General features: G+C 31.6%; 2 protein-coding genes across 2 annotated transcripts in view; one reads left to right on the top strand and one right to left on the bottom strand.

The window, feature by feature from the left end:
• LOC105625015 (CWF19-like protein 2) overlaps positions 1–1,098 on the bottom strand; it is a 4,281-nt gene extending 3,183 nt beyond the window's left edge. Inside the window, exons 1-3 of the mRNA XM_012206356.1 lie at positions 1,072–1,098; positions 647–796; positions 168–557 (exon numbers count right to left, since the gene is read on the bottom strand). Coding sequence (XP_012061746.1) covers positions 168–557; positions 647–796; positions 1,072–1,098 — 567 coding nt within the window. The remainder of the gene's footprint in view (positions 1–167; positions 558–646; positions 797–1,071) is intronic.
• Positions 1,099–4,243: 3,145 nt separating this feature from the next.
• Positions 4,244–7,928, top strand: LOC105625004 (F-box/LRR-repeat protein 7-like). The gene is made up of 7 exons (XM_012206345.1): positions 4,244–4,313; positions 4,425–4,495; positions 4,846–4,973; positions 5,044–5,318; positions 5,438–5,943; positions 7,049–7,325; positions 7,438–7,928. Exons 1-7 carry the CDS (start codon positions 4,244–4,246, stop codon positions 7,926–7,928), a joined length of 1,818 nt encoding a protein of 605 aa, XP_012061735.1.
• The last annotated feature ends 2,953 nt before the right edge of the window (positions 7,929–10,881 follow it).

Genomic DNA, 10,881 nt, shown 5'->3' with positions numbered 1-10,881 from the left:
TCCGTTCTACTAACTACTATTGTTTGTTAGTTAGTTAGTTACGGTAACGTAAAGTTTAAAGTTTTAATTTATTATTATTAATTAATTAATATTATTATTATATATATATATATATATATATATATATATATATATATATAAACGAATTGTTTTTTTAATTAACTTACACCCCAACGTTCGGCAGCTACTTCCTCTAAACATTTATTGTCACGTAAAGCTTGTTCCTCGACACGCCGAAGACTCTTTTTTAGCCAATTTACATCCAAAATCTTTGGATTATTAGATCTATCTGGATTATTTTGAGGTAATCCATCGCCTCCAGCTTTCCAATATGGATTTAATTCTCTGTTACTTTGTCCCGGTTTATTTAAAAAAATCTCTTTGTCTTTTTCTTTTAATTCTTGTAATTTCACATTAGGCTTCGATAAATATGGAATAAAACTTTCCACATTCATCCATTCCTCCCTTTTAATCTGATTTTCTTGTACTCTACAATCAACAACTTGATCTTCAGCCTTTCTCTCTACCCATTCGAATTTTGCGCTATCATCGCTTTTCTAAAAAAAAAAAATTTATGTTATATAATTACATCTTCTACATTACAAGTTTGTTAATAACTAAAAATTATAAAATCTTTAATATTCACACTGCTTGAAGATGAATACTTCCTCTTTTTCTTATGTTTTTTATTTCCTTTTTTATCTTTTTTCTTTTTAGATTTAAACTTTTTGCTTGATTTTCTATGGACAAATGAGTCAATATCTTCATTACTGTATTTGAGTTTGTCAATTTTCTCCTGTTGAAAAAAAAAAGTACATTCTTGTAGAAAAGCTGCTCTTATAGCATATATCACATGCACTGTCGAAAAAGAGCATTCCGACGCCTCAGATTTGTATCGCCGAACACAACTAAAAAAAGGTAATTATTTAGAATAGCCTCCCCTCCCCCCACCTAAAATCTCAATAAAAATCTACTCATTCGACGCGTTTTCATTCAAACGAAAAAATCTGACAAAAAAAAAACACGACGGTGACCTCGTGAATCGAATTATTAAGCGTTAAAGTTACAGACTTTAGAGGTTAAGAGGCTTTTTGCCATTTCGACTCAATATAGCGCTATATATACGTTCTGCTTTAATTACACAAATTCTCTGCTTCACAAACACAAATTCAAATGCTAATGTAAAAAAATTGTATGCTTAAAACAGGCAGTGTCCGCTTGGAATATTTCTAACCCATGAAGACAATGGTGACGGAAATGTGAGAACAATCTTTTTAGAGCTTTTACTGTCTAGGCTGCAACTTCTAGACGGTTAGACAAAGTAACAGAGAATTGAATCCATATTGGAAAACTGGAGGCGATTACCTCAAGCGGGTAGGATATGTTATTTTTTTTGTTCGGGGCGTAGTTCTTCTGAAGAATTATTGTCATCATATTGTCTCTGTGACAGATTTCCTAACCTCAAAAATTATCAACTTTAACTTTTAATATCTCAGATCACGGGGCAGATCACAACGTTTTTTTGCCAGATTCTTTCATTTCATGCAAAAATGTATCGAATAAGCTTAATCTTATTGAAATAGATTGTGCTAAACTATATAATTACCTTCATCAAAATCGAATATGAAGCCCGTATTATAAATAAACAATTTTTCGAAATTTATGAAAGAAAAAAACATTGATTCTTCATATTTATAATAATAATATCGCATTTACAAAATAAAATAAGAATTACCATAATGCTCGCTTGACGTACGCTATAGTCTGAGAAATTTGTCTTCTTTAGCGAAAGAGTAGAGATCCTCTAATAGCTGCATTCAGCGGACTTTTCGGAACATGGGACAGAGGATAAGGAGATTCACATAAAAGGAATAGGGAACAGAGAACAGAGAATAATTTCAACCTATCAGAAATTATGTATTGTGGAATACACAGTTTCTGATAGGTTGAAATTCTTATTCTCTGTTTTCTGTTCCTTTTATTGTGCGGAGCACCTTATAATAGAAGTTTATGGACCTAGGACCAGAGATAAATCTGAGAGAGGATATAACGGTCCAAAACTTGTAACCGCGCACTACTGCCTTCTGACAAAGTGGATATAAATTACATAGCAACGTCCATTTTTCTTAGGATACATTTTTCAAGGCTGGAGATGATAAATCGATATTTGATTCATATGATTGTACTATAAAGTTTGTTCGCGTCGCATGCTCCAACATAGTTCCTACTCACTCTAATGAGGGCATTGGAGTGAGAAAGAGCATTTTATATGAATCAAGTATCGATTTATCATTTCCAGCCTTGAAAAATGGACTATATATAATATGTATCCTAAGAATCACACGGTGTGGAAAACGACTGCGGAATAGAGAATGCGTCATAGAAGCAATCAATCAGCATTATTCTGTGCTATTCCGCACTTTTCCATCACGCAAGTTTTGTATGCATATGATGCGTCAAAAATATATCCAGAGTAAATATAATTTAAAAACTACTAACTTCATGTTAATAATTCGTTTATTAAAATGAAATATAATTTTTCAAAACAATTATCACTATTGTATTTAATGTTATTATAGTTAATGTATAGTATTTAATGTTTTACAATTAATATTTATAATCTCATAATTTTTTGAACTGCTTTAACGCATTTACTATCATTTTTTTGCATCGAACATAGCACACAAAACTGACGTGATGGAAAAGTGCGGAAAAGGACACACTAAAATCGCACTAACATATCATTGTTTGTTTTATGTTGGTATCTATATTTATATGCACTCAGATTTTGTTTCATTTTGTTTCATTCGTCTCGACATTACGCAATTCTATCATATCAACATCAAATCATTTTAACCTCTCAAAATACGACGGTTTATTACAAGACAATGACGCACTCGCTATTCCGCAACATCAAATGTGGAATAGCGCTGAAATAGTTGTTTCAATGACGCATTCTCTATTCCGCAGTTCTATTCCGCACTGTGTGATTTCACCTTAAGAAAAGTGGACGTTGCTGTGTAGATGATGTTTACATCCCCTTTGTCAGAGGGGAATATGCGCGGCAGCAATTTGCGATGTTACAGGTTTTGGGCCGTCATGTCTTCTCTCAGGTTTCTTTCTGCTAAGACACAGAGATGTTACATTAGCCTAGTTTCCATCGAGGGAAGCCAATCAACTATAGTCGAGTATTCCCCTGTCGTTGTAACTGTAATAGGGGAATACTTTGTAGTTGGTTGATTTTTACATTCTGATTCGATTTAAACCCTCGGTGGAAACTAGGCCACTGTATTCCACTGTAAAAGTACTTGTTGGGACGCAGTTTAGTTTCATAATGTAACAGCAGAATGCATTGTAGTCTTCCATTCTATTCTTATAATTATATTTAGCGTATCAATAATAGATATATGATTTTTATTTAGACTTAAATTATATTTTTTCAGAATTGATTTTTTCAGAATTTTTGAAGGTTTTATTGGAAAATAAGTACAATAAAAATAACTTTTTGAAAAGTTGATAACATTGACATATTTTACACGTTCCTATTTAGCTTTTCATTATGTCGAGTAGTGTAACACTTTGTCATGTTTGGAACACTTTGTGTAAGACACAGTGTTAAGAGGGGAACACAAACGCTTTGCACACACATGTGCAACACATAACACATAACATATAATAACAAAATGTATCAATCAAATTTCTTTCCTTTCCATGAAATAAAGTACTCAGATTGGTTAAATTTCTTATGCATTATGTGTTATGCGTTATGCAAGAGTCTGTGCTCTTCGCTTTACACTGTGTCATTTGTGTACGTTGAAAACCTTAGTACGTTAGAAAACCTTAAGATTTCAATATCAGGTAACACGGCACCGGAATATACGGCTCTTGATAGGTTGAAATCTTAATATTTACTCCTATTTTTTTGAAAATGGCGCCTGATTATTTCTACTTCCATTTCACAAAGTCAGGCCGCAGCACAGACAGGCTTTTGCATGACTTATAATGCATAAGCGAATCAATAATCAGAAATAATCTTTCCTTTCCTCCCATTCCATTGGAAAAGAAAAATTTCGATTGGTTGATTCTCTTATGCACTATGCATTATGCGTTATACAAAAGTCTATGCTGTGGCCATTCGCTTCCTTCCCTTCTCTTCTCTCTTACTTCATGGATGATGGATATCAAGGATAATATAAATAAAGAGACGAAGACGGTGTTTGTGTCGGAAATAAAAATTGAATCAATGATGAACGATACTTTAGAATTGGATTATGCTGAAATGCTTCGTTACATAGGTTTAGTTGTATCGGACGGTAAGCGTCCTAAATTTTTACGTTTGCATTTATGTTACGTGCATTATATTAGCGTTGAATCGTCAACGAAAATTCGCCAACAAGTTTCACGTGTCTGTCCTTTCGCTCTAGATTGCTTAAGTTCGGAAATGATAGACGGCGTACCGATACGAAAATTATTTATCAGTAATTTGGCTGAAAGGGTTTGTTTCTTTCAATTTTTAAACTAAATTTGTTCATTGTTTCCTGTTTCTTCTTCTTACCTCGTATTTTTTTCCTTCTTCACGACCGTTTTATCAATAATCATGTTATTTTTCACATTCATGATATGTCTTGTCTCTTTCAAGTTTGTGTTGCCATTTTGGGTGACAGAAAGCATAAAAAGTAGGTAAGAGGCAAAAAAGCAAGAAATAAAAAGTTGTAAAAAATAACAGGAAACAAAGAGCATATTGTAGATGATTACAATTAATGCAGTAAGCATCTTAACATTTTAACAATCTGCTAATACAATTGTACTGTATTTGTTTGATTTGTCTGACGAATTTTATTTTAGACAACTTTCAAGGATTTACGTGACTACTTTTCTATGTATGGAAATGTTGAGAGTTGCTATTTACGTAGAAACCATGGGAAAAGCAACTATGCGTTCGTCACATTTACCAAAGTGGCAGATGCAATAACGTAAGTTTCAAGGAGGCTGTACTAGCAAATTACTGACAAACAATGGTGGTTTGTAACCAATTGTTTGTAGAGCGATGCAAGATGGGAGTAGGAAACGAATAAGATTGCATAATAGAGATTTAAGAGTGATGGCTGCAGATTCTTGGCATCAACCTGACAGTATGGAACAGAGATTGTATAATGTAGGAAAAGAGTTGAACAAAATTTCTGAAAGAAAGGAACAATACGTTCACAAGTATCTGCAAAATGATACTGAAAATGTATCCATCCATATGCTGAATGACGATTGCTTAAGACATATCTTCCTATTTTTGCCAATAGTAGACAGAGTTCGTATAGAGATAGGTGAGTTTAAGCATAAGCATTTTAAAGATTTTATATTTCTGTGAGACAGATTGTATTGGTTTACTTCTCTATACTAGGAGATGGACCTTTTGTATATTGTTTCACCATTATATTTACAGTTTGCAAACGCTGGAGAGATTTAAGCCAAGATTCATGGCATATGATAAAAACATTGGATCTCTCACCTTCTACATGGGGTTTCTCGCACACCCATATGATTCATACAGCTTTACTTCGTAAAATATTGCTGAAATGTGGCAGATTCTTAACGCGAATAGATCTAGATGAGCCACTTCATTATTTAAGTCAAAGCACATTAACTATTATTGGAAAATTTTGTCCTAATCTTACGTGTATCAATATTACCGCTTTAACAGTTTGTGCATCAGGTATACGTACATTAGCAAATAACTGTAGAAACATAATCAAATTTTGTTTAGGACCATCCACCTACAGTTGTGATAATGAATTAAAATATCTCTTCAAGTTAAATCAAAACTTGGAGTGTCTTGTGATAACCAGAAATAATATTTTGGGTAAATCCTTATTATGTTTGCCAGAGCAAACTATGCATACAATTATATTAGACCGCTGCGACTATCTTCAGGACAATCATCTTTCAATGGTAAATCAATTCTTTTTCGCTAATTAATCACAATAAGATACATGTGAAAGTTCAGAGAATGGAAAGTTACTTTTCAAAAGTAACAAGTTACTAGTTACTGATTTTTAAAAGTAGCTTGTTACAGTTACTATTACTTAAAACGTAACTATTCGTTACTTTTTTTTAAATCAATCCATCAATCTAAAAATAAGTACTAAAATACAACCAGTTTAAAAAATACTTGTATACTAATATTTTTTATTCAAATGTTGATAAAAGCAATATACAACAATGACATTAACTTTATTTTTGTTGTTGTTTTTTTAAACAATTTCGTAATTCTGAAATACCTAGGATTACAAAATCATTATGTTTTTTAAGGAATAAAAGTGAAACTTTACATAGCAAGTCATTTATCGTCACTTGAGTCAAGTCTTAATTGAATGAATATACAATATGTATTTGGAATTCTACAATCTATACACCAATTAAATTTTCAATCTTGAAACGCTATTTGGCTGATATTTTTCACAATAAATTTTTCATACTTTAAGATGTTTTTCAACTTAAATATATTATTAAATTACTTGTAAAATTAATCTGTCATTACTATTTCATTTTTAATTAGGATTGCGTTTTAAGATAGAAAATTTAAATGGCGCACAATTTGCAATATTTGATATATATATACAGATTTAATCTAACGCATATTATGCAAAAATCAATCATTCGGATGAAAAAATCTTTCTCTTTTTTAAAAAACAATAAACACTATATCTAAAGATTGAATAAAATTATGTCGTCAAATATATTAGGTTCAAAATACAAAAAATAACTATAAAATTCGTTACCATTACAATTATAAAAAAAAATAGTAATGTAGTTATCAGTCAGCTATCAAAAAAAGTAACTTGTAACTGTAACTTCGTTATAAGTAACGAGTTACTTCCATTCCCTGCATGTGTTACAGTTAATTCAGTACTGCAATTGTTCACACGCGTGCATGCATGCGTGCGGACCAAACATGACAAACATATGCCTTGATATATGAGCTGACTAGTTCTGTAAGCGAGCAGTGAACGGTTATAGTATTGAATCAGCATTCAATTGATATCGTCACATGCAGGCTCTGAAGAAACTTGAAAATTTGACACATCTTGTAATAAACGAATGTGTCGGCATAGCTAAACACACGTTGGAAATCATCAGTCAACATTGTAAAAATCTTAGAATATTGGAGCTTAATGGGAACTTTCCCTCCGCACAAACAGCGGACATGTTATATTTAGTCCACCTTGTCAATCTGCATGATTTAAAAATCACATATAATCCTAAAGTATCGGATGATTTCCTTACTGATTTAGTACAACATTGTCAACAGCTTACCAACATAGATATTACAGGTAAATTGCAATCATATAATGTGTGTGTGTGTGTGTGTGTGTGTGTGTGTGTGTGTGTGTGTGTATTTTTTTATATTCATCACTTTTCAATTATATCTTACATATCCAATAGGTTGCTGTAATGTGAGCGATGCCGGATTAGCGGCTATCGCTACGTTAATAAGGCTAGAAAAATTGGTCGTCAGTTATATACATCAAGTTACTGACGAAGGTTTAAAAAACATGTGTGGCTTGAAAGAATTGGAGTGTCGAAGATGTCCATTTAGCGATCGGGGTATAACAATGCTCATAAAGTCCTCGCCCCAGTTAAAATTGTTAGATCTTTCCGGATGTAGATATATCAAGGATTCCACCCTCGAGGTTGCTAAAGACGCTTGTAGCAATCGAACTAATAATGTAATGTTGAAGATGATAATTGGGGGAACAGCAATTTTCGATCTCTTTGGTTTAGAAAGACTACCTCCGCTATTGCATATAGTTAATGTTGATTTGTCTGATCTTAGCAGTGTGTCTACTATGTATCTCGTGGATGATTTGGAATCTTGGCACGATGAAGATTCAGATTATACGGAATATTCCGATTATACAGAATATTCCGACTAGACGGAATATTCAGAAAATGATTATAGTAAATATAGTCATCTGACGAATTAGGTTATTAGTTGTATATCGATTCGGATTCTTAAGAATATCTGTATCTCTCACAATTTTTCATGATTCTAACCGATTTTTTCTACAATGGATTGCTACCTGGATCAGAATCTTACTATCGTATTGGCTACGATGTTGACAATGCATTGCAGCCAATGATGTCAAGAATGTAATCCAGCAAGGAAACAACCATGTCCCGCCGGCTTAAGTGTTTATTATTGAGGTTTTTAATGCCTATTTTATAATTGCGTAAGCATTGTTATAAGTAATTGTAATTGTAAAAATTGACCAATCAGTCACATATTCTTTTCATATTTGACTGTGATTAGTTAATTCTTACAACTTTAACCACTTGCAATTATGTTTACGACTATTGTACTATTGTAGAACAGGCTTAATGCCTGTTCCATACTAGCCGTAAACGTAGCTGTGATTATAATTGTAAGAATTGATTAATTGCAGTCGAATATTCTCCTCATATTCGACTTGATTGGTCAGTTCTTCTACAACCACTTACAATCATACTTACGATTATTGTAGAATAGACATAAGATTTTGTATATCTTGTTACTAATAATGATTGATTTTACTTATTCCCATAAATATATAACGCTATAACCAAATTTATGAATACACCTACGATATGTATATACTTTTTTTAAAATTTCATTATATTATGCGATAATAAAATGCAATAATATTTACACACACACATACACACACACATACACACACACACACACACACACACACACACACACACGCGCGCGCGTGTATAATGTACATATATTATACTAAGTTTGTTTATGCGATAATATACAGTGCAATAAAAATTCAGCAAACGTAAATTTTATCTATTATAAATTGATACCATTATACATACCTGCATATCTGGCTTTTCTTAGGGAAACATTTTATTTTCCTTATTCTCTTTACTCTCAATTATATATAATTGTGCACTTGGGTTTTCAGATACCGAATATTGAATTACAACATCGATGATTTTATTATATTTATAATTAATAACGTTTAGACAATGAATCAATACAACTGCAATTATTATGCACATATGTATATGCAACAAGGAATGTGCACATATTTTAATAAGTGCTAGGAATTACGAACTTTGCGCAAAATTATGAATCATCGCTTGATAAAATTGCTAAATTATGTTGGCATTTCCATACACTTTACGACACGATCTTTTATGGATAATTTTTAATCGTGTATATTGTCTTCCTCTATGGTAGATAGATGGTAGAAACCATTTTACAACAATATATGCATTATATGCCTTTTATATACACACACACACACACATATATATACATATATATATATATACATATATGTGTGTGTGTGTGTGTATGTGTGTATATATATATATCCTTACTATTATATATTATTGTATTAATCGCGATATAAACGTAACATGATTTTAATTCTTGAGCGTCTTACGCTCTTGCCGATACACATACACACATGGAGAAGTATCTCACACGGCACACAAGTATTACAATATTCGTAATACTTTATCCGGTGATTTTTTTATCCAACTCTGAGACAGTTATTACATGTAATATGAGACTAACTTGTAGATTATATCTACAAAATATAATATTCTGCACAAAACATTTCAACGAATGACAAATCGGTCATAATGGGTGCATCCCGTTTCATGCATGATGGGCATAATATTTCATTTTATCTTTCTTTAATATTCAATGAAGAACAAGGTCGATAAAATGATATATCCGGAATGCATCTAATATCATGATTTTGAGCATATTTACAATCTATTCGTGTTTCCTCACAATGATCCTATTGCACTGTTTATCTATTAGTATACATCCTCTGTGTGAAATAGTCCAATCTGTCAACTTTTATACCAATATTAATATAAGAGTTAAATAAACATTGCATAATTGAATGTCTGTTTAAATTGCGGAAAATTATAGCAATTTACATATAATGACATATACAAAGTGATAATAAGACAATACTGAAATGAAGAGAAATTCAATTTTAATTTAATTTTTTAAATACTTGTAAATTTCAAGTTGGCCATTAATAACTTGCCGTAAAATGGCAAGACATTTTTCATAAAAATTGCACAATAAGATTTGACATGCAATTGGTCATACAAAAGATCAATCTATTTGTTGCGGTTGGATTATGTATACCTATGTGCATGCATGCACGCACCCATGCACACGCGCACACACATTTGGATGAATTGTCGATGGATAATAGCAAAAAAAAAAAAAAAAAAACAAGACATATACATGTGTATACATATGTTTTTCATTTTTATTATTCATTAACAAATAATAATGTGAGATACTTCACTCTACTACTATCATGCATTTTATATTTTTAAATTAATGTGAAATACCGACAATAAATCCAGTCTTTATCGCACATTTAGCACTAGGAAGGAATCGAGAATATCACTCACTGTATGCACATATATTTTGCAGCGAAAGAATTCATAACGTAATATTCTAAATCCTATCGAGTATATAAATAGCTCAAACCATGTTATGAATATTTCATTATTCGTAATGTAAATTACAGTTATGTGAAAAATGAGACAAATTTTTTTTTTACTTTATATGTTCGCCATTGAAGGATTGATTATGCGATGATAGAGTTGGTCTTTTACATCTTAAATGTACATAATAGTCTATTAAATGTAAGTTTATACATTAAGGTTAATAAATTCGCAAAACTTTTATAATCGAAAGCGAATTAATTTTAAAGACTTGAATTATATTATCAAAATATTCTTTCTAAATTGCCTTTTTTGAAAATGATTACTATTACTATATTATATAGTGTAAAAAGCGCGTTTTGTATTTCTACTGCTGGCTCTCTCTCTCTCTCTCTCTACTCTACTACTTAC

This window comes from Atta cephalotes (assembly GCF_000143395.1).
Source record: "Atta cephalotes unplaced genomic scaffold scaffold00104, whole genome shotgun sequence".
Taxonomy (NCBI): domain Eukaryota; kingdom Metazoa; phylum Arthropoda; class Insecta; order Hymenoptera; family Formicidae; genus Atta; species Atta cephalotes.
Note: the sequence above shows the minus strand (reverse complement) of the source record. Positions and strands in the feature narration are given on the sequence as shown.

Coding starts and splice junctions, on each gene's coding strand:
- LOC105625004 (XM_012206345.1), top strand. CDS start 4,244: ATGATGAACGATACTTTAGAATTGGATTATGCTGAAATGCTTCGTTAC. Junction 4,314..4,424: donor AGGTTTAGTTGTATCGGACG/GTAAGCGTCCTA, acceptor CTTTCGCTCTAG/ATTGCTTAAGTTCGGAAATG. Junction 5,944..7,048: donor AGGACAATCATCTTTCAATG/GTAAATCAATTC, acceptor CGTCACATGCAG/GCTCTGAAGAAACTTGAAAA.